The following is a 24,527-nucleotide window of genomic DNA, read 5'->3' on the forward strand; positions in this document are numbered from 1 at the left end:
TCTATTGATTAATTCTATATTGATGATACCATGAAACCTGCCCATTGATTAATTTTACATTCATGATACCATGGGACCTGCCTATTGATTAATTATACATTCGTGATACAATGGGACCTGCCTATTGATTAATTGTTTCATCAATGATACTATTGGACCTGCCTATTGATTAATTTTACATTCATGATGCATGGAGCCTGCCTATTGATTAATTATACATTCATGATGCCATGGGACCTGCCTATTGATTAATTTTACATTAATGATACCATGGGACCTGCCTATTGATTAATTATTCATTAATGATGCAATGGGATCTGCTTATTGATAAATTTTACATTAATGATACAGTGGGACCTGCCTATTGATTAATTTTTTCATTAATGATACCATGAAACCTGCCTTTTGTTTACTTTTATATTAATTATTCCATTGAACATGCCCATTGATTAGTTTTACATTAATGATACCATGGGACCTGCCTATTGATTAATTTTACATTAATGATACCATGGGACCTGCCTATTGATTAATTTTGCATTAATGATACCATGGAACCTGTCTATTGATTAATTTTACATTAATGATACCATGGGACCTGCCTATTGATTAATTTTACATTAATGATACCATGGAACCTGCCTGTTGATTAATTTTACATTAATGATACTATTGGACCTGCCTATTGATTAATTATACATTCATGATACATGGAACCTGCCCTTTGATTACTTTTATATTAATTATTCCATGGGACCTGCCTGTTAGCTAATTTTAAAATAATCATACCATGGAACCTGCCTATTGATTACTTTTACAATGATGTTACCATAGAACCTGTAATGATTTCATGGAACTGCCTATTGATTAATTTTGCATTAATGATTCCATGGGACCTGCCCATTGATTAATTTTACATTAATGATACTATTGGACCTGCCTATTGATTAATGGTACATTCATGATACATGGAACCTGTCTATTGATTAATTTTACATTAATGATTCCATGGGACCTGCCTGTTGATTAATTTTACATTAATGATTCAATGGGACCTCCCTGTTGATTAAGTTTTTCATTAATGATACCATGGAACCTGCCTTTTGATTACTTTTACAATGATATTACCATGGTACCTGTAATGATTCCATGGGACCTTCCTGTTAATTAATTTTACATTAGTGATTCCATGAAACCTGCCTAGTGGTTAATTTTACATTAATGATACAATGGGACCTGCCTATTGATTAATTTTAGATTGAAGATACCATAGGAGTGCCTATTGATTACTTTTATATTCAAAGTCTAAAGATCAAGTCAACTGCAATAAAAAAAACAAAAATATTTTTGTGTAATAATTTTGATTCGACTATTTGGTTCTAATATTCACCAGACTTCATGGGTTGGTTGCCCTTGATGAGATCCAAAAAATCTGATAATTTCATTGTTGAAAGATCAAAACCAAAGTCACAATTGCCTTTAGCAAGAAAGGTGGTTGGCATACATATTGTGTATAGTTGATGGTACTCGTCGTGTTCAGTAACAAATAAAAACAATGTTTGGTTTTACTTGCATTGAGTGTTGATATGTATAAATTATCACATATAATTTTATAAATCCTCTAGAGTATTCGTCCTGGATAAATTCCATGATGTCTGGTATGAGCAGCTTTTAGGAAGGAAAATGTGGACATTTTACCGGGGGGGGGGGGGAGCAGGCGGTTTGCGACTTAATAATCCGGATCGGGGCCGTAATTTATTTTTTTACAACGTTTTTATGTTTCCAAAATGGTAGCCACCATGCAGTCAAATTATTTGTGTTAAAGTTTTAGGAGTTGTATTAAATGCTTAGTACCAACAACATATCAGTCAGCTTTTATTAACTTTTTGATCATAATGGGAAGACACAGAAAACGAGTTAGACCACAAAAATTGAAAAGAGGTCCCCGACAGGTAATGTTGTCACTTTATCTTTGGATAATTGGTCGGCGTCATCATCTTTCTTAATTAATTATAACTAAGTATAATTGCATTTGGGAGTAATACTACGTCAGTTTAAAATTCAGATTTATAATGAGTAAAAACAACAATAAAGGAAAGAGTCTATGACATTAAAAACTGAAGGTGGCAAGGACCAGTTGGACTGGCTGATCATGGGTTAGATCACAGGGGCTCGTTACAAAGAAAACTTGTAACATTTGTTACAGGTTAGAACCCCCATCCCTTGATTCAAGGACGGATACTCCAAATTTTCTTTGTAACGAGCCCCTGTGGGTTAGATAGTCCTACAATGTAAGAAGTAGCCTTGAACGCTGTATTATCGCGGTACTTAATGTTGTTATCGGTACATATTTAAACCGATCTCTTATTGCTGCATTGTTACAAATTTTAAATTTTCTCTGACTTTCTCTCTATCTTTTCCCATAAAAATATCTTTGTCAATCCAATCGCATAAGGGGCCATCCATTTAGTACGTATGCAAAAAATCTGGCAAAGCTTGATCCCTTTCTGTACATGTGTCCATTTTTACACACAAAAACCTGCGTATGTACGCTTGATGCCCCCCCCCCCCCCCGAATTCTGTAGAATGGCCTATATTTAATTCACCAGAAACTATAAAGGATTAATAATATTAACGTGTTTAATGAAACAGTCCACCGATGATGAATGTCTGGCTGCATCAAAGAAATAAGTTGTTTAACTTTAAACAGTTTGTGTAGTGTCTGATAAAATTCAAATGCTGACTGAACTCAGGCAAACAGGTTACGTATTAAATTATTATTTAGGTTTCACCCTCCCCATTTCCTATGCATATGTACATTATCAGTATCCCCCCCCCCCATATGCAAGTGTATGCATTTGGGTTACCCCCCTCCCTGCGTACGTACTAAATGGATGGCCCCTAAATAAATAAAACTGCACATGGCAAATGACCCAGATTGCCCTGCTATGTGGGAACAACTATATTATTTTGGTATTTACCTAATTTGAGTATGGTAGCACACACATATTACAATTAAAATAGATTTCAACTTAGTGATAAGATTATGTCCACGCTTTCACTAGCTGAATATTGCTACCAAAATAAAGGATCCAATGACTAAATTGAATACACTAATGCCAGATAAGTTTTAATCCATGATAGCAACAATAGAAATTAAACATAAAAAATACATATTAATTAACTGATCTTTCATTATAATGTGGACCCAATTTTTTTATATGTATACAAATGAATTTATTATTAATATTATTATTAATACAGAAATATTACTGATTTAAAAAACTATTATTGCTTTCCTATTTATGTAGGATAAGTAGAACCATAAGCAATGCAGGTATAGCAAGTTCGACTGGAGTTTTGTATATGAGGATTAATGTAATTGCATGTACTTTGCAAAAAAATTATGTTCTTTCTTTTTCATTGTAAACTATTAAAAAAAAGTTGACATTTTAGAGGAGATTGTGCTACGAGATATTTGTGTCCTTGCTGGTCACACTTTGTGATCCCTGAACACCTCATAGGTCTGGATTGAAAACCTTCTGCCATTTGGACTAGCACTCCTGGAGATTGTCTTGGTTCTTCTGTGGTTTTGTACAGTCCTTTATGGAACAAATGGATATGTACAAGAAGCAATAATCCACAAAGAGTCTGATTGTATAAATAATTTACACTCTGGCAGGTCATTGCTTGGAACAGGATGTGACCTAAAACAGTGAGCAGAGAGACACCTGATATATTGCTCATCGAAAACGGTAGATAGGACCTGGAAATTTTGTTGTTGTTGTGGGGTTTAACACCATTTTTCAGCACATGTTAGGCTATACATGGCATCCAGTATTAATGGTGGAGGAAGAACCCGGGAAAACCCCAGAAAGAACCATCGACATATGAAGCTACTGGCAAGCTTTCTCACATACCCATGTTGGCCGAATCCGAGACTCGAACCAACACAGACAGAGGTGAGATGGCATTGATCCATAACGGAGAGCGCTGTAGACCACTCAGCCACTCAGGGCCCCTCCTGGAAATTTTAATCAACACTATGAAATATCAAATTTAAAAATAGATCATACAATTTTTTACATTTTCTTTCCAAACGACATTCCTAGTACACCGCATTTAACGATATGTAAGGAAAGTTTGATCAATGAAAATGTCACGCCAAGTGGAGGCAGTAATAAATAAATACAAATTTAATAATTTTTTTATCACTTGAAATTTGTGTTTAAAGAAAAGTTAAAAGGACACAACTAGAGCTGATTCTTGCACAAAAAACAATGATGTGTTTAAAAATTATTTCAGTGTATTTAATCAGTGTTTAGTGAACATATAAAAGAAATGAATAACAAGATTTTTTCTTGTTATGGGAATAATTATACAATGAATTTGGCCCATGATACAAGAAATGTTTGTTTTGCAAGCATGGGCTAACTTTGGTATTTTTCATTTCATTTAAATGTGTGTGATACTGTCATGATGCACATCACAATAGAAATGGCTGGCAATACTCAGCTTCACTGCTTGGTCTGAGACTAAATCCCATTATTTCTATATTCAAGTCCAATATACGAATAACTGAACAGCCTTGCCTCACTAAACATGATGTATGCTAATGAAATTTTGTGTACATGTCCTTATGCATCAGCAGATGACCTGATTAGATTTTGAGGCCACTTTTATAGCATTTTTTTCCCTCTTTAATTAGCTTTTTAACATTGTTATTGTGAAAACCTTGTTAGCAGCATTGCATAAAAACCACATGATTAGTAGATTTGATGGGCATGTTGTTATGTTTATTCATAAGACCTAGTTATATTTCATATCACAAAGACAATTATCCTATTTTTTTCATAGATTTTTTCAACTTTTGACTATTTTTTAATGCAGTTTCAGGCATGTTTGTTCTACAAACACAGATACAGTTATAATACAACAGCTTCCAAAGATAACATGTCTGATGTGCCTTCCATCTTTCTACAGCATATGTACCAGTGGACCAACAAGTTTCTCTGCCATTTTATTTTATTATCTGACATTACCAGCCATGATATAGAACAAATGCACTTGGCAGTTTCTTGTTCCTTAAAAGATATCATGACTTGGTACATTTACATTGCCATTATGAAAGGTGGTTCAAAAGGTGTACAACTCTTTGACTTAATAAATATTTCCTGGCATGAGGTTTAACAGAAGGTTTACACATTTTAATGGAATAGCCTTATGATTGTCTTTTAGAACATCTGATAAAGTAACTATAACATGCTTTGTTATAACATCAATTCAGATATAACACTCATGGCTCCATTTTTTTTGTCTTAGAGGTCCCGTCTATCAGATGCTACTCAAAACATTAGCCAGAATGACAAACAAGAGAAGAAAAAACAGTTATGTTTTAGAAAAATATAGCTTACATATCAGAATTAATGTTTAATGATGGCAATGATTATTTTAACTTTCATTGAGCTTTGGGTTATCTTGATATTGATTATTATGTAAATTGGCAAGAAAGTATATGACTGGCATTTTGTTCATTTCCTCCCTCCCCCTTGTCAATGACACTCAGATATGCTTTCACTTAATTTTTGGTGATTCTTACTTTGATGCAGTGCTGTATTTATTTTGTGTTAAGTAGTTATAAACCCCACTACCACATTATAGCAGGGTTCCCATGTATCAGATTTTGTTTTGTAAATGTTTTTGAAAAATGTATACAGTTCATGCAAGTAAAGTTTTCTAAGCAAACATTTTAACATCAATGCTGCGCCTTCTCAATAACTGATTTTTTTCTCCCTTGGATTCCATGTTACATGCATATTTTCTTTGATTCCATGTTACATGCATATTTCCTTGGATTCCATGTTACTTGCATATTTCCTTGGATTCCATGTTACATGCATATTTCCTTAGATTCCTTGTTACTTGCATATTTCCTTGGATTCCATGTTACATGCATATTTCCTTGGATTCCATGTTACTTGCATATTTCATTGGATTCCATGTTATATGTTATTTTAACATCAGTTTAAAGAACCTTCTATAGTACAAAGTGACTTCAGATTTCGCATGGTTCAGATTGTAAATAGATTGTTTGATCATGACAATATGCTGGTTTGTTTTTTTGTGATATTTGGGATATATTTCTTGTAGAATTTAAATTGTCTAATATCAGTATGCCAAGATCTCTTTTCAGTTTTATATGTTTCCAGGTAAGTTCCCTTGCTGAAAGTAATTTGACCCCAGAGAAGCCGTGAGTTTAGACTTTAGATATTTTGTTGCATTGAAATTTAGTATCACTGATTTAATCAAGCTGATGAAATACATGTTGGTCACAGTATTCTCTGGTATGGCTTCATGTCATCTCATTTGCGGATCTTCATTGTGTTATTTTTTGCAGGGAAGGGATAACCGAGATGGTGGATACAAAATGAAACCTTTGGAGAATGCTATGTTTGATAAGTATTATAAGGTAAAATGACATTGTGTTTGAAAATTAGACATAATTTTCTTTCCATTTTCTGTTATTCTCTTTTGTTTTTGTAACTTACTGCTTTTAACTTTACAGAAATTCAGCATGCTTGATCTTTTAATGTAGATAATAATGAAGAATAGTCCCTTAAAGATGTGAACAAAACCAAATACAGTTTCAAATTTGACTTCAGACCTGCATCTTTTATATTTTATTTTGAACTTGACAGGTTGCTGCAAAGATTTGCATTAACATGATTTTATACACATTTTAATTTTTTTTTTTAATGAAGACTAAAACTTAATACCATTATTTGTCTAAAACGAAACAAAATTATGATTTGTAATCGGCTCAAATGAATGGTATTAAAGTTAATTGAATTACATATTTCGAGTTATTTTAACTCCATGATCTTGCTGACAATTGACACCTGTTTGGTTGCATTCTTTGATAGATTTCACAGATAGTGTGATCAAAATTTCACTTACAGAGCCCAAGGTCAGTCTCCACATAAGCACCTGTACATGACAGTAAAAATGAGTAATTGGGGTCTCACAATATCTACTTTGACTAGACGATGGAGGAGGATTTTGTAATTGAACCAGATGACATTAGATTGTGACATTTATAGGATAGTGTGCATGACTTTCAAGGTTTGTAAGACATGTGGAATTAATATATTATGAGATATTGTGAATTGGATCATTATGACCTACTATTTTTATACTGGTATATGATGTATAATAAAATTCATGGATTTATCATATAAATGAATTTAAAATGTCTATATATCAATCATTATGTATGTTGTCAATTTATTTGTGATATTTTCCACTCAATAATATAATTATATTGCACACTGGTTTTGTCATTATGTTCCTGTTTATCTACCTATCTTGTCTGGTCTGTTAATTTTTATAAAGTGCAACTCTTGAGTCACTGATGACAGGTCAAACCTGATCTGACTTGCAAAATACACCCCAATTTGTCGGAGGGTTAATGAGAAATTAGCTTTTCAATCCTAAAAAGTGGGATCTCTTCATAACTGAGTATATATGGTATATTGGTAGCCACCAGTTGGTGGAAAGGGGAGGTAGTTTAGAAGAGTTTCTTCCCTTTTCTTCATGGGTTGTATTGACAGGAAGACAATATTTTGTCTTTCTGTGAGAACTGGATTAGAGAGGTCACAAAATTTGTTTTTCCTCATGTTAGTGTGATCAGGTAAGTATTCTCAGAAAACTTTACTACAGAATGTGTATTTTCTCATCTTTATTAATGATCTCAGTTTTTGCCCTGACTATGCTAATATTTATTTTATTGCAAATGATAACACACTACCAACCTTTAGCTATAAATTATAATGCTAAAACCATAGAAGGAAAACTCAGTGCTGATTTTAAATAATATGCAACAATGATTAAGCAGAATAAAATGATAACTCACAATTGGGGTTAGGAAAAAGCTTGCAGTATCTATTTTTGAATGAAAATGTTCAAGTTTAAAGTCTCTGACTGAAAGAAGAAAATGGTGTGTTCACAAAAATTTTTGTTCTCAATGTAGATTACACATTCATGATATTCTTGTTTCTGATATTTATAATAAATTATTCACATGCAGTGTGAAAATTTTGTTAAAATGCCCTTGATTGATTGATGTCCCATTACTCTAGATTACAGAAAAGAAAAAGATAAATTTTGCACTTATGGTGAACAAACAAATCTCTCTCTCTATCTCTCTCTGTGTCGCTCTCTCTCTCTATGTCTCTCTCTCTCTCTCTCTCTTAAAGAATAAAGAAAAAATAGGCACAGAAAATTACAGAATATTTTCAGACCTCACCATCTTGGATCATGACAATGTCACACTGTTCACATGCAGTATTTTTCCTTTCAGTGCCAAGGTATTATACCGGAGGGTGAATGGGAACTTTTTCACAAGACCCTGAAGAGCTCTCTCCCAGTTACTTTCAGAATTACAGGCACACGAAGGTATGTGAATCAAGATACAAAATCAGCTGAAACAAATAAAATAATTTGAACTTGTCATTCATAAATGAGAGACACATAAGGAAGCCACACAAATGTATATCTTTAATGGCTTATGATAAAAGATGCATTATGGTATTGTGTCATCTGTACACGTGAGTGTCAAGCCATGTCCTACACATCTGTACATGTGTGTGTAAAGTCATGTCTGCACATTCGTGTGGATCAAGTCTTATCCTGCACATCTGCGGATGTGTATAAAGTCCTGTCCTGTCCATTTGTGCATGTGTTTGTGTGTGTAAGGTCATATCCTACCCATCTGCATTTGTGTTTATGTGTATAAAGTTGTGTCCTGCCCCTCATTGCATGTATGAGTGCATGTTAAATTATCTGTACATTTGTGTGTATTTATGTCCTGCCCATCTGTACATGTGTGTTTGTGTTGAAGCATGTCCTGTCCAATTTGTGCATGTGTTTGTTAAGTCATGCAACTGCTTTTACACAATTTAAGGGCACTTTTCCATATTTGTAATTGTATATCAGATGTGTAACGACTTAGAGAATTATGTAATGTCATTTAACTCCTCTTTTACTGTTCAAGATAGAGAATTGAAACTGAAATATGATTGGGGGCCATCTGTAGATGTGTGTAGTGGTTTCAGAATTTTGATCTTTTACGTGGGGATGGCATATGGTGGTGTATAAAATGTGCACTGAGTTCATGAGTTGTGTAATGTCACAGGACTCCCCCATATAAGATGAGATTTGATAGTTGACACCTATTCAGATTTATACGATTGGTAGGTAATGATAAGTAAGTGATTGTGGGAATATGGACACCTATTTGTGTATGTATGATTTGTAGGTGTTGATAAGTAAGTAAATGGGAATGTGGACACCTATTTCATGTATGTATGATTTGTATGTGTTGATAAGTAAGTAAATGGGAATGTGGACACCGATTCATGTATGTATGATTTGTAGGTGTTGATAAGTAAATGGGAATGTGGACACCTATTCATGTATGTATGATTGGTTGGTAATATAAAGTGATTGTGGGAATGTGGACACCTGATCCAGTATTTATGATTGAAAGGTAATGATAAGTAAGTAAGTGGGGGAATGTGGACACCCGATCCTGTATTTATGATTGATGGGTAATGATGGCAACAAAAAAAATCAAGAGGCTCAGACTGCAAATATGAGGATGCTGACTTGCATATATAACCTGTTGAATTTATAAGGGAGAAATGATACTGAGAAAGGTAAACTATTTTTTCAAATCAGAGAAATGAAATTTCAGAGCCACATTTCTTCTAAGAAGTGAGAGTCTGTTGTACCAATACCTTCAGACCAAATTTACAGAACTGTCCAGGAACTGTAGGAAGTATTGACTATCACAGCTACGAGTTCTGAACATGTGTAGTTTGTAGGGCTCTTTGTCACAAAAGACCTACTTAATATTGTGTTGTATTTCCAGCTTTTTTTTGTATATTGATATTAATTTTCTGTTAACAGCCAAGCACAAGAGCTACTCAATACTGTGTAGCAGTTCCAGCTTTTTGGTTGTGTATGTTCATGTTGATTTTATATTTTCAGCCAAGCTCAAGAGCTACTTAAAATCATCAAAGGACAGTATTTCAGTAACCTTGTGGATACTAAAGTTGATGGAAAGTTGATTGAGCCGAAATGTTTGCATTGGTAAAAACAAAATCTCATCCTCTCAATCTCTCTCTCTCAAATTGAATAGTTTTTGGCAAGTAAAGTTTCTAGATCAATCTGTATTTACATGCCTAATTATTTGTTAATCTAAATAAAATATTTGTAAAAGTTATATGCATTTCCAGTTTGCCATTATAGTCCTTCAAATCATAAAATTATTACTTGAAATAATTCTCCTTTGCACAGGAAGTGAAAATTAAATGTCAGTCTTTGGCTTATTGCATCCTGTGAAACAGACATTTTGATGTCAGCTGTAATAAGAAGTATATAGCGATGTACCACTTGAGAAAATCAAGTATTTTTTAGGGAATGTGGTTATTATAACATATTTTGACCATGTTTTTAAAGGATTTTTCATGAATTACCATACCTTTATTTTATGCATATTTTACAGAATTTTAAAATTGTTACCATTTATATTTTATCTTTTTGTGGTTACATTTATATTTATTTGGAAGAGTCTATCTTCCTTGAGTTCTCTGCTATTTATTTTTACATTTTTTAAACATTTACCTTTAAGTGGCACCATAATGTCACCATTGTACTGAATGGCCATTAAGTGCTACCCCACTACACACACACACTGGTGGCCTAAGTGGTTAGAGCACCTGCCTCAGATGCAAGAGGTCACAGGTTCAAACCAAGGCCGAGTCATACCAAAGACTTATAAAAATGGTATGAACTGCTGCCTCACTGTGCGCTCAGCATTAAGAGGTTAGTGTTAGGACTGGTAGGCCTGGTGTCAGGATAATGTGACTGGGTGGGACACGATTCTGTGGCATGATGACCCAGTGCTAGACATCACTTTAAACTGCCACACTGCAGACATTAAAGTGATATGACTGAAAAATTGTTAAAGCTATATTAAAAATCCAAATCTCACAGAACACACACACACACATCAAGCTGATGGGAACTCAACTTGAATTGTAGAAAAGAGAGAATTTAAAAACCATAGAAGAATATGTTTCCCTTTTCTGGAAAATGATGTAAGTTATGCCAATGGGATCTTTGCACATTCTGATCCCATATATGTTTGTCACTTAAAATGGTGAAAGTTCTCAGGTGTAAAATAATTAAGATACCAAAGGTAATTTGCTTGTTTAATTAAGTTAACTCAATGGTACAGCTTTTTACTTTTCCTGTGTTGTTTCTTTACCATTGACAGGTACCCTGATGAACTGGCCTGGGAGGTAGACTTGTCTAGGAAGGAGATCAGACACAATGATACTTTAAAGAGATTGCATGAGTTTCTTATCTCAGAAACAGAAAGTGTAAGTAATATACGCCCTTAGATAGTTTAAATTAGAAATTATTTTCTGAAATAGTTGGATTAGTTTCAAGAGAGTGTAATGTTGTAACTTGTACAGATGCTGTTGTTATAAAACATGTTAGCTAAATTCATTTTTGCGGTATAAATGGGTTTTAGTAACATTTTTGATGTAAGAATTTTTAAAAATCTTTTATCTCCCATTTAAGACATTATGTTAAAGTTGGATAAACAACCAGAATTAACAATTAACAGACTTCTCCATAGGTGGTTAGAGCGTCCACTTGGGTGTGGGAGGTCATGGGCTCGAACCCAGCCAAGTCATACCAAAGACTTGTAAAAATAGTATGAACTGCTGCCTCACTAGGCACTCAGTATCAAGAGGTTAGTGTTAGAACTGGTCAGTCTGGTGTCAGGATAATGTGACTGTCTGGGACATGATGCTATATGTCTGAAGCATGATGCCCCAGTGCTAGACATCACTATAGACTGCCACACTGCAGACATTGTAGCAATATGACTGAACAAATGTTAAAGCTATGTTAAAAATCCAAATCACACACAGAGAAATTTACAACTGTAAATACCATATATATTCATAAGACAAGTCTGGCTGCAAACTATACTGACCCAGATCTGCCATCACATACTGTGCCAGCAAATCTGGGTCTGAGCAGTTTGTTAGGAGTAATCAATAGAAGAAACAATATAGACCCTGATCTGTATGTGCGATGTGATGTGGCAGATAAGGATCTGTTGTTAGTATGTGGTGAATTTGCATATCTAATCAAGCATTTATATATATCTGCTTGTTCATAACAATGATATAATTAAAGACATCTTGTATTAATTTTGGGGTTCCTTAAAGATGAACTTAATGTATTTCTTTGTGAGATTTGTATTTTCTTATGAAGCTTACCATTTACTGATCAAGGAAATAGGCTTTTATACATAAAAAATGTGTGAGCCAAATGTGATACTTAAAATGTCCCAGGCATTGTATTTCTTACCTCTCTTGACTTTGGAGTTAAAGTAGTTTTGTACCTTTTAAGCTTAAATTACAACTATGTAAATTGCTTTTAAAACTTTACAAATAGTATTCATATTATACAATTTCATAACTGTAGAGGGGCCCCGAGTGGTCTAAAGCGCTCTCCATTACAGATCACTGCCATCTCACCTCTGTCTGTGTGTTTTTGAGTCTAGGATTTGGCCAGTGTAGGTATATGAGAAAGCTTGCTAGTAGCTTCTCGTGAGTCAGTGGTTCTTCCCGGGGTTTTCCCGGGTTCTTCCTCCACCATTAATACTGGCCGCCATGCATAGCCTATCGTGTGCTGAAAAATGGCATTAAACCCTACAATAACAACAACATAACTAGATTTATTTTATTGTTTGCATTGGATACAGTATACATGTAGTTTGACTCCTGATTGTTTAAAGTGAATGTTGTTCACTTTTCATACATCCACCATAAGCCAGAGTGTATTGTGAACTGTTTTTGTCTGTCTGTCCATCTGTGTGTTGCCAGTTTAATTTCTACACAAAAATGTGAGTCGTTCACATCTTCAGTTTGCTTGCATTTGGGATAATGAAGATTTCTATTGTTGTTGGGTTCAGAAGCATAAAGGTCAAAGTCACTATGGCTAAAAGATGACATATGATTTCCACACAATAACTCATGTTCTCCATCAACAGTTACAAAACTTTGTTAATGACTTACACAATAAGTGATGAAGAAGGCTAGCAATTCCAAGGTGAAAAGCTCAAGGGTCACAGTCACTGTGACTGAAAGAAGAATTTTTTTTCCACAAAATAACATTAGTTCTACATCATGTACCTTAAATGATGGTATTAATCCATTTTACTTGACTAGGAATGTCGTGTAATGATAATGAATGACACATGCATAACTAATATACACACACAGGGAAGACGTAATCTTGGTTAAGTTAAACAAAAGGATTTAAGCAGACCAGAGTATCTGCAGGTTTTTCATTTTTTTAGAAGGTAATCTTAATAATGAAATGTTATCCAGGTCTTCAGACTGTTGTTGACATGTTAGGTAGACAGGGATACAGGGAAAGTGGGTTTAGGGAAAATTGATTGTGGAAAATGGAAATGCTGGATGAAAGCTCAATATCACTTTTGAAAGTTACACATCTGCCAAAAGCAATATTGAGACTGTTAGAAAAGAAATGCCATGTGGAAAAAGTTTCAAAATGTTTGGTAGTCCCTGGGGAACCAGCTTTGAAAATCTGGTTTCCTAGTATATATTTCCTGTTGGCCAGCAAATTACTGCAGTTACCCCCCAAGATCGCAGTAGTTGCAATTAATTAACAACGTTTGTGTCGTATATATATAATGCTCATTTTTGTCTCCAATAACTTTACATTGTCAGAATAGTGCAGTATTTTATGATACTGAACACCATGATATTTCACGCACATGTACAAAACTTGTGCCTAAAAATAGTATATTGTATTAGAAACTACTTTGTAAACAAACCATGTGCACAAATTTAGTAGATGCTTTAGGTTTTGGTTGATTAGATTTGTTTGTGAATGAACTAAACAAGCTTCTTTGTCCATTTGAAAGTATAGATGATAAAGTTAACCATGTGGATAAGTTCACTGAGTTTAGAAACAAAACTTTTAAACAAGCAAATGAATGAAAATGCTCTTTATCATTGTCAGCAACAAACATGAGAGATGCAATAATAAAATACTGTTCTGATCATTGAAACATTTATTTTGAAGAATATTCATATCTTTTTGCAAATACAATGGTTCATACTTTGACCAGTGCTCTCTAGGGACTATACAAATATAGCATAGAAAAGCATATTGAGGTCAAATTCTACCACGTATCTATCAAGGATGTACCAAAGTACAGGTCTGTCAAAATACTAGATTAAAAAGAAAATGCAGCTGAAGGTTTTGTTAGGAAACTAAGAGTCTCAGAGCCAGTAAGCCAAGATGATGAAAAAGTGTAATTTCCGCTGGTTAAATGGACTGTCACACAATAGCTGCTTTTCAATTTTCCCAGTGTAACTATTTTCACACAGTGTTAAGCTAGTGATAGAAGACACACACTGTATGATAAAGGTCTTAGCTGGGATCCCTCCAACAGTGAGATGCAAGTGACAGGGCATAAACATATTTTCTTTAGCTGGTAATAAGAATGGTAATAAATATACTGACATTTATGCATCTTGAATTTCCTCAAATGTACTTTCTTTGTTAGTTCTTCAAATCAAACCAGCATGTCATGCAAAATCTGATACACACCAAAACTACTGGAATTTCGAGTACATTTCTGGCTGAAATCCATTCTCCTTACTTTACCTAATTGACCCAATAATCCAGTCCATCATAATCAGAAAAGCATACTTTAGTTGGATCAACGTAAAAACAAAATCCATAATCATTCATTCACAATATGATTCTAAATTTCAATTTTAAGTAGTCCAAAATGACAATTATTTTTTAAACTACTATAGAACATGTGATGAAGTTCAGAGGTCAATGGGCGGTGCTATGTATGCATATTGACAAATCTATGGCTGTGTATTTATTTTTTAATGCAGCATAAATTCAATTACTTTTTGTTTCCTGTAGTATTTTTTATACTTAAGCAATAGGTAGAATAAGAAAATGAGCATATAATAAAAAGGTTACTGTATTTGTATGGGAAAATACTGAATACCTCACTCCCAGAGGTCTTGCATTATTAATCTGAAAAACTTGTTCCTATTATCCCATACAGATGTAGTAACATATATATATATATATATATATATATATATATATATATATATATATATATATATATTGTTTGTCCTAATTGCATCTAATTGAATCTATTTGAGATGACCAAGTAAAAGATAAGCAGTTTCCTGTTTTGTTTTTTAACCTAGTCTTGTTGCCTGTCAGCTTTCAGGTATTTTAACACCTCGTCCAAGAAACCTATTATTATTTGATATTTATCTGCAGTAAAATCATTATGGTTAAATTATCAGAAATCAAACCTATGAATCCATGGACTAATCTGTTACTGTACACTTTCCTTACGGGATTTTTGTTTAGCCTTATCCCACAAGCCAGTATAGTAGATTTGCCATATTCCTTTAGATAAAGTTGGCCTGAAGAAACAACTGTTACATGCTCTACAGCAAGTTCTGTTTATTCAACTGGCCAGTGAGAAAGCATAATACAAGATGATAGGCATTCTGTGTATCAGGTCGCTGATGAAAGATTCTGCTACCATATGGTGACAAGAGATTAATATTCTCAAATCATGTTTCTTTAAGGTTTCATCCTGAGGGGCAGGTTGTTTAGACTTGTACTACTTAGATAATGAGTGTGACTTCTTGCCAGTAACTATTACCCAACACTTAATTACAGAAATTATATGGAGTTCATTTTGGGCACCCTGCTGTAGGTTCCCTAAGGGGACAGTTTAATGAGCAAATGTTTGTTGTTGGAAAATATATAAAATATCATTTTAATTTTTAAAAGAATTATTTTTTAAGGCTCATGACATTTAGTTTTTTTACCTCTTGACAGGATTTTGAAAGTAATCCACTAGCCTTGATTTTTGTCAAATTTTGTTGGTTGTATACTGGAAAATTCCCTTTCAATTTCTGCTTTAATATAACCAATACATTAGCAAAATGTTGATGTATAAACAAAGTAAGATAAGAGCAATTGTACTGTCTTATTGGCTTAAATAAAAGACAAAATACTTCTTTCTGTTTATTAGATTTAGCAAATTAACAATATTAAATAAACCACCTCAAACCAATTAGGCTCCAGTGATTGTCACAGCAAGGGGAAGTGAGTAAAATATTTAATTTCAGTGTGAAATCATTTGTTTAGGGCAATTTTAAATCCCCTTTTTAGTATTTAATTGGTTATTAGGTGGTCAAATAACAGTCATGATATGAAAGGAGAAACAAAATTATACTAGTTTATGATAGTGGGATATACTATTTGGAGACCATATTGTAATTTTTTTAAAAACCTGTTGTATATGCATAACTAATAGTGATTTTTTATGTAATTATGAAAAAATTCCATGGAGGCATGGTTTTACTGTTGCAGATATTAGCTTTATTAGCAATGTATCATGACAGTTGGTAATGTGGATATTTGAGTTTTACTAGCAACTCATAAGCAGACCTGGTAAAGGGGATATTTACAACTATTTATGTAATTAAATCATCCAACATGGGACTGTTGTGTAAGATCATCTCATCCCTTATAATAATAATAATAATAATAATAATAATAATAATGATGATGATGAAAGTGGTTCCTTATGTTTTTGTATATTTGCAGGGGAATATCAGCAGACAGGAAGCTGTCAGCATGCTTCCCCCACTTTTGATGGACATCAAGCCTCATCACAAGGTGCAGTTGAGATAAAGTATTATTTACACAAATTCAAAATTATTCCCACATTTTTGTGTCGTACGTTCCAGGCATGTGTGTGCTTAATGTTACACACATACAGTATTCATGACAAAGACTGAAACGTTATGATTTAGTATTGTCTATACATGTGTGTAGTTTCAGAATTTAATCTGACCACTGTCAACAGAGTCATGAATTGAGTACAATTCTGAGTTTTACATGTATTATGCAGCTATCGTGTTATACTACATAACTTATATCCAAGAAATCACCTGTTTATATTTTGTCTTGTAAGCTCTTTTAAAGTTGAAATCACAACATGCAGAGTTTGGACATAATGTGAGAAATTATCTTTGAGATTCTATGATACCTTGTTTGGTTGTGACTTATGTTTTGTTTTTTATGGCACAGAAACACAAGTTGGTTATTTAGTGTCAAGGCAGTTGGAGAAAAGTGGCTTGCCCAAGGACACGCCATTATACCTGACTCAGGCTTGTCCAATGGTAGGATTCAAACCTGCAACCATTTGGTCACAAGTATGGCGTACCAACAACTGAGCCATCACATATCCTTTCTCCATTATATCTGTCATTAAATTATAGCAAGCTATTAAAATGGGTCAGAGGGGGGATAATCCCAACTTCTTCTGTAAACTCTTTGAGCACAATAAAGTTCAAACTCAGAGCCCATGTGACAGTTGGAGTATATCTACATCCAGATCTATTGATATGTGTTTATTGATATGTAATTAATAAATTTAACTCCTGATTCAGAACTAATTTCTTTATGTTTGATGTGGTCTTTTGTAAACACAGCGAAACATGAAATTTCACTGTGTGACTGAAACTTAACCATCAGGATGTTAATCATGCTTTTGTTAGTGCATCAGTTTGATTATGGTATTTGCCTGCACACTATTAGGGAGGTAGGCAAATACTGCGATGACCATGTCTAGTCCAGGATGTGTTTGTTTTGATTACTCTGTTTGATTGAGTGTTCTAAATGAGAATGGTGCTGATAACACCCTGTGTAATGTTTGCTACAGCAGTCAATTGAAAATGGTATCACTGTAGAATATCAGAGATGGTTTCAGAGCAAAAACTGACTTATCTTGGATTCCTTTAAATTCTTTTCAGCCAGCAGTGTGTCAGTCTCATCAAAGAACTGTTGTTTATATGCCCACATTTTGGCTCAGATTATGCCATAACCCTGTCCATCCGTCTGTTAACATTTTCTTTCCAGCACAATTAACTTAAGTTCTACAGCACTAACTATGCCAAGTTAGGTCTTTCTTGATGATAGATTGAAGACTATCAAATTTGTATGACCTAAAAAAGAAAAACATTTTTCACTCGATAAATTTAGTTCTACAAACCCAGAGCAGACTTTGTGATGGCTTGCATGTAGGATATGGAAAAAGCCTATTAATTTTGCTTTTGAAAGGTCAAGTTTACTGTGACTCAAAGAATACAAATGGTTTCCACACAGTAATATTAGTTATGCATTAGGTTCTGTGTGAAAGTCTATGAAAATCATTTTATCTTCTACATCAGTTGTATTTAATTAAAACTTTGAGATGACATTACTATATACCTAAAGTTTGTACCCTGAAATGTAAGGTTTTCCTGTCTTGCTTGCATAAGCAAAAAGCTGTAAGTATAGCTCCATTTACATTTGAGATGCAGCATTCTGTATTTATAAGCCCATTTATAATTGAGTGTACATAAGCCCACTTACAGCTGAGACACAGCATTTTTTTACATATGGCCATTTAAATTTACGACAGCATTCTGTACATAAGCCCATTTACAATTGAGACACTGCACTCTGTTATAAGCCCATTTACAATTGAGACACTGCACTCTGTTATAAGCCCATTTACAACTGAGACACAGCATTCTGTATTTATAAGCCCATTTACAATTGAGACACTGCACTCTGTTATAAGCCCATTTACAACTGAGACACAGCATTCTGTATTTATAAGCCCATTTACAATTGAGTGTACATAAGCCCACTTACAGTTGCAACAGCATTCTTTACATATGACCATTTAAATTTAAGACAGCATTCTGTACATAAGCCCATTTACAGTTGAGACACAGAACTGTTATAAGCCCATTTACAACTCAGACACGGCATTCTGTATTTATAAGCCCATTTACAATTGAGACACTGCACTATATACATAAGCCCATTTACAATTGAGACACAGCATTCTGTACATAAGCCCATTTACAACTGAAATACTGCACTCTGTACATAAGCCCATTTATAACTGAGACACTGCATTCTGTAATTATAAACCCATTACAATTGAGATATTGCATTCTGTAGTTATATGCCAATTTACAGTTGAGACAGGATGATGTAATTGAGATGCTGCATTCTGTAATTATAAGCCCATCAACAGTTGAGACACTAAATTCTGTATTTTAAGCCTGTTTACAATTGTGATAACCCCAGTTACAACTGAGACAGTGCATTCTGCAGATATGAGACCATTTACAAATGAGACTATGTTCTGTAATTATAAGACCATTTACAATAGAGTCTGTATTTTGTAATTATTAGCCCATTTACAATTGAGACACAGCATTCTGTAATTAGGGTGCTGTATTCTAAAATTATAAGCCCATTGATAATTCAGACATTGCATTCTACTGGACACTTGTATACTAAGGATATATATATATATATATATATATATATACCCCCACATATTCATACAATCATAGAAACACACATACAGGCACATGCATGCATGCATGCAAGCACACAAACTGGTTTCACTGATTTTCATGGAATTACAATTTTTGTAGATTGTGTTGCTGCCCCAAACCTTGAATTTAAAGACCCAGTAAAAGAGTTAGATATGATGCAGAAGCTCCCACCCAGGCATAAAACATTATCGAAGATGATCAAAGCTGTTTGATAAATCAATTTCATTACAGTAATCTGGTAATAACATATACGCTCATGATGACTGGGTCATATGAGGCATTTGCCTTTACAGATTGCCTACAGATCTCAACTCTCAGTATGAGTTCAAGTCTTGGCTTGACTAATGTGGGTATATGAGAAAGCTTGTCAGTAACGTCCTGTGGGTTAGTAATTCTTCAAAGTTGAATTTGACAAGTCTTAAGCCACTTGGATAATGCCATGGTCATTAGAATGTACTGATGGACAGTGTTTTAAGTAAGGGATCACACATGTGCTTTAGTACTGGTTGGCTTAGTGTTGTTGGCTTCATTGGCTCCCATTGACACTGTTGTCACTTGTACATAAATGTGGTGTAAGCAATTGATTTTGACAGGTGTTTGATTTGTGCTCATACATTTGGTAGTTTTGTTTTAACCATTCAAATGAATGATGTTGTCAGTATAGTTTTTCTCTTCTTTATTTTAGGTATATTTAGAGATTAATCCACAAAAATGAATACATGCAAAGATGGAAACCAGTGATAAAATCTACAAATTTGAGTACTAAAATGTCTTTTTTTATTTTTACCAAACCACAGATATTGATACCTGTGAAATTTAATGAAACCACTCTGTGTGTGTGTGTGTACATGTATATGAAAAATGAATCTGTCCACGTGTCAGATAATACATAGAAGAATTAGTTAATGTAACAGAAGATCAGAAAAATATCCATGCTTTATGTCTTCGAGTGCTTTCGCGTCATCTTTATAGATGCTCTTCAGGTGAATACATATTTCTTTTACAATATTTTTATTTACAAAAATATTGTAAAGAAATGATGTATTCATATGAAGAGCATCCATAAAGATGATGCGAAAGTACTCGAAGGAATAAAGCGTGGATATTTTTCTGATCTTCTGTTACATTAAATAATTATATATATATATATATATATATATATATATATATATATATATATATATATGGTTTGAAATTTCAGATCCTTGATATGTGTGCAGCTCCAGGTTCCAAAACAGCCCAGCTGATAGAATATCTTCATGCTGATGAATCTGTTCATATTCCAGGTCAGTGTCAGTCAGAAGAGTTAACGTATTATCTCCTCATTATAATATGGAACACGAAGCATCGTTAATATGACATCTTACAATTAAATTGAATATTTATCATATATTACTTGAAAAATATAATTTCATCACAGTTCACAAAGTGCATGCATAAATCATGGCAAAATAAAGATAAACATAAAGACAGAACTGTCCCATTCACTTAAAAATTTGTATTCTCCTTGTCTAGCTTGCATTACCCAAGAACAAGATTCATGGCAGCAGAACCATTGCCTACCTGTGTTTGTATTAAAGTTTTAGCAAATGAAATACAAGGGGGATGCCATCGCACCTCAGTCTGCATGGGTTCAAGTCCAAGGTTTGGCTAGCGTGGGTACATGGGAAAGCCTGCCAGTAGCTTCTCATGGGTTGGTGGTTCTTCCCTGGGTTTTCCAGGGTTCTTCCTCCACCAGTTATACTGGCCACCATGTATAGCCTATCCTGTGCTGAAAAATGACATTATACCCTAGAACAACAACAACAAGGGGGATACTACTTGGCATAGTGCACACATTGGGACATCATGTTCCATGGAAATCGGTTCAATTTGTCACACATATTCAATGAATTTCTTCACTTAATAAATAAAATTTTATATTTGTGTTTTCTGTCATGAAACTTTTTCAGTTATTTCAATTTTTCAGCTTGTTCCTTAAATGTAGAAAATCCTGTAAGATTTCTGAGTAAATTTAAGTATTATCATTACTGCTCCAGCAATTTTGGTTAATTGATGGCCATTTCCAGTGAAATGACAGATTAAAATGATTATAAATTGATGACTTTAGAATGTCAATTACAATATTGAGTTTAGTCAGAAATCAGTTCTGCACCATTTTCTCTCTTTTTGCATTCAATGTTTTATGCTTATAATATAGTCAGCAGCAAGTGATGATTAATCACAAAACTTTGTCCCAGTTCCAAATAGAGGGTTTTTTATAATGCTGTTAATAAGATAATACATCATATCAGGACTGCATAATGCAATTTTGGATTGTGTAAAAGCATCTGTCTTTTTTATGTACATTTTATCAATACTGCACAATGTGATTTTGGAACGTGTAAAACATGTATTTTTTTTATGTATATCTTGTCAGGACTACATAATGTGATTTTGGATCATGTAAAAGTATCTGTCATTTTTATGTACATCTTGTCAGGACTACATAATGTGATTTTGGATCATGTAAAAGCATGTCATTTTTACGTGCATCTTGTCAGGACTACATAATGTGATTTTGGATCATGTAAAAGCATGACATTTTTACGTACATCTTGTCAGGACAACATAATGTGATTTCAGATCATGTAAAAGCATCTGTCATTTTTACGTACATCTTGTCAGGACAACATAATGTGATTTCAGATCATATAAAAGCATCTGTCATTTTTAGGTACATCTTGTCAGGACTACGTAATGTAATTTTTGGATCATTTAAAATCATCTGTCATTTCTATGTACATCTCGTCACGACTACATAATGCAATTTTGAACTGTTGAAAAACATGTCATTTTTGTGTACATTTTTCAGAGGGTTTTGTTGTAGCCAATGACATGGACAACAAGAGATGTTACCTGATGGTGCATCAGGTGAAGAGAATCAACAGCCCCTGTTGTATAATTGTCAACCATGATGCCAGAACACTTCCAAATCTCATAACATCAACACAGGTAGTGTATTTATAATGATTCCCAACTTTAACATTAACATCAGCTGTACAAGTTTACCACCTTATAGGTGAGATTACATTAAACAGGGGTATGATGTTATCAAGGTTTTGTAATAATGGGTATCTTAATGTAAAAAATGCATATGTGATAAGTCTGTTTAATGAAAAATCACATTATATTGCATTATAATAAGATAGGATCTATATTAGGTGTGTAAGTCTATATATTTGGGTTTAACTATAATGGGATCCATGACCCCAGTTATAATGGGATAGCTTATAATGAGGTACCATATCTGGGTAATAGGAGTAACTGGGTTATACTGGGATACCTTATAATGAGGTACCATATCTGGGTCATATGAGTGACTGGGTTATACTGAGATACCTTATACCATATGGTAAGTTGGCACTCTATTCACCGTCTTTTATGGAGTATATAGTTTTATGGCTTCAATTTTTAATGGAATATATTATGCTTTCCTGATCTGTATCTCCTACCAAATTTTTTTCATTTACCTAACTATTCATGAATATGTATCTCATGATATACATATTGCCTGTTAGCAAGAAAAAAAGTTTTATTGTTTTGTGTATTCTGAATTAGGTGAATTGAAATCTGAATGATGTCAGAATATTAAGATTTATTGTATTCACTACACAAACTCGAGATTTGTACTATTTTCACCGAGACACAATGGTTAAGGCTACTCCAACTTGAGTTTGATGAATGTTCAAGTTGTCCAAGGTTGTGAAACAATCCCAGATTTACTCGTGTGTATTCTGTACCCAACTGTGCTCACCATAAACCCTGATCTGCTAGTTAGATATATCTGGGTCTACTTTGTTTGCAGTCTGATGTGCTTTATAAACTAGAAAATATAGTAATATCTAATTTTAATATTTTTATTCAGGGGAATACCAAGAAAATTAGTAATATCTACTTTTATATCTTTTATTCAGGGGAATACCAAGGAGTTCGTTTTATATGACCGAGTTCTCTGTGATGTGCCATGCAGGTAAGACCAGGTTAAATGCATGAAGCCTCCATAAAGCATCTAGATATGCTTTAATCATTCCTTTCTTCCTGCCTTTCTTTGAGCACATAGTTGAGCAGTCAAGAAGTTTTATAATTATTTGAAATAATGCTTTAGGGACAATTAAGATTCACGTAGATGGAACAAATATATACATTAGTACAATTACTGTGCTGGTATACCAGTGTCTTTAAATTTTTTAATTAAACATATTTTTGTATGATCACAATATTTCATGTTGTATGATTGTACTTGCATAGAGAATTTATGCCTAATAGTCATTTAATATAATTAGTATTCTAGCCAGTGGAAAAGGATCTCTTTCCTTGCCTCATTTTCTGTTTTAGTCTGTCTCCTATTTATTTATCTGATGTTTTTTTTCTTCAAATATGTTACCTGATCGTAATACCTTTGGAAAACAGCTACTACCTTTCAAATCCAGCCCTCCCATGCTAAACATTTTAGCTAATAAAGCTACAAGTTACCTGCCCACATTGGTGACAGAGTGATCTCTCCTTGATAAAGAGACTGGTGCCCAAAAATTCTGTGAATACTTCTGCTCCTGTTGTGTAGCATGTTCTCTCTTGATGAGAGGCTTTACAATCCATTTACAAGAATTTTCGAAGTTATAATAACTAAAAGAAAGTTTCTCTCTTGAAGGGAGTAGACTGTATAATTTGCTAGTTTGTCTTGCTCCTTTTCTTGTCTTTTGTAGAATTATAGCTTTGTTCCTACTCACACACATAGGATTCCTTCATGCATGGGTCACTAATGCATCATCTTATATTGGTATCACTTTATTGTGTGTGCAGTAGGAAACTGAAAGTTTTATAATTTCCACTGTGACATTACTTGTATAGGCAGTCAAATTGGCCTTTCCTACAGGTAAGTTTATATTAGAATTTATTTTAAAGCGT

The 24,527-nt window shown here is 33.7% G+C and overlaps 1 protein-coding gene across 2 annotated transcripts in view; it reads left to right on the forward strand.

Annotated features, from left to right (window-relative positions):
* Positions 1 to 1,763: 1,763 nt before the first annotated feature.
* LOC149782872 (RNA cytosine-C(5)-methyltransferase NSUN2-like) overlaps positions 1,764 to 24,527 on the forward strand; it is a 64,079-nt gene continuing 41,315 nt past the window's right edge. For both annotated transcript variants that reach the window (XM_089934407.1, XM_089934408.1), the window contains exons 1-9: positions 1,764 to 1,952; positions 6,398 to 6,469; positions 8,360 to 8,454; positions 10,051 to 10,152; positions 11,342 to 11,447; positions 16,783 to 16,854; positions 20,782 to 20,866; positions 22,435 to 22,574; positions 23,537 to 23,592. In XM_089934407.1, the coding sequence (XP_089790533.1) occupies positions 1,896 to 1,952; positions 6,398 to 6,469; positions 8,360 to 8,454; positions 10,051 to 10,152; positions 11,342 to 11,447; positions 16,783 to 16,854; positions 20,782 to 20,866; positions 22,435 to 22,574; positions 23,537 to 23,592 (785 nt within the window). In that variant the 5' untranslated portion in view covers positions 1,764 to 1,895. The remainder of the gene's footprint in view (positions 1,953 to 6,397; positions 6,470 to 8,359; positions 8,455 to 10,050; positions 10,153 to 11,341; positions 11,448 to 16,782; positions 16,855 to 20,781; positions 20,867 to 22,434; positions 22,575 to 23,536; positions 23,593 to 24,527) is intronic.

The sequence above is a fragment of the Sinohyriopsis cumingii genome, chromosome 15 (assembly GCF_028554795.1).
Source record: "Sinohyriopsis cumingii isolate HCF-2022 chromosome 15, ASM2855479v2, whole genome shotgun sequence".
Taxonomy (NCBI): Eukaryota; Metazoa; Mollusca; class Bivalvia; order Unionida; family Unionidae; genus Sinohyriopsis; species Sinohyriopsis cumingii.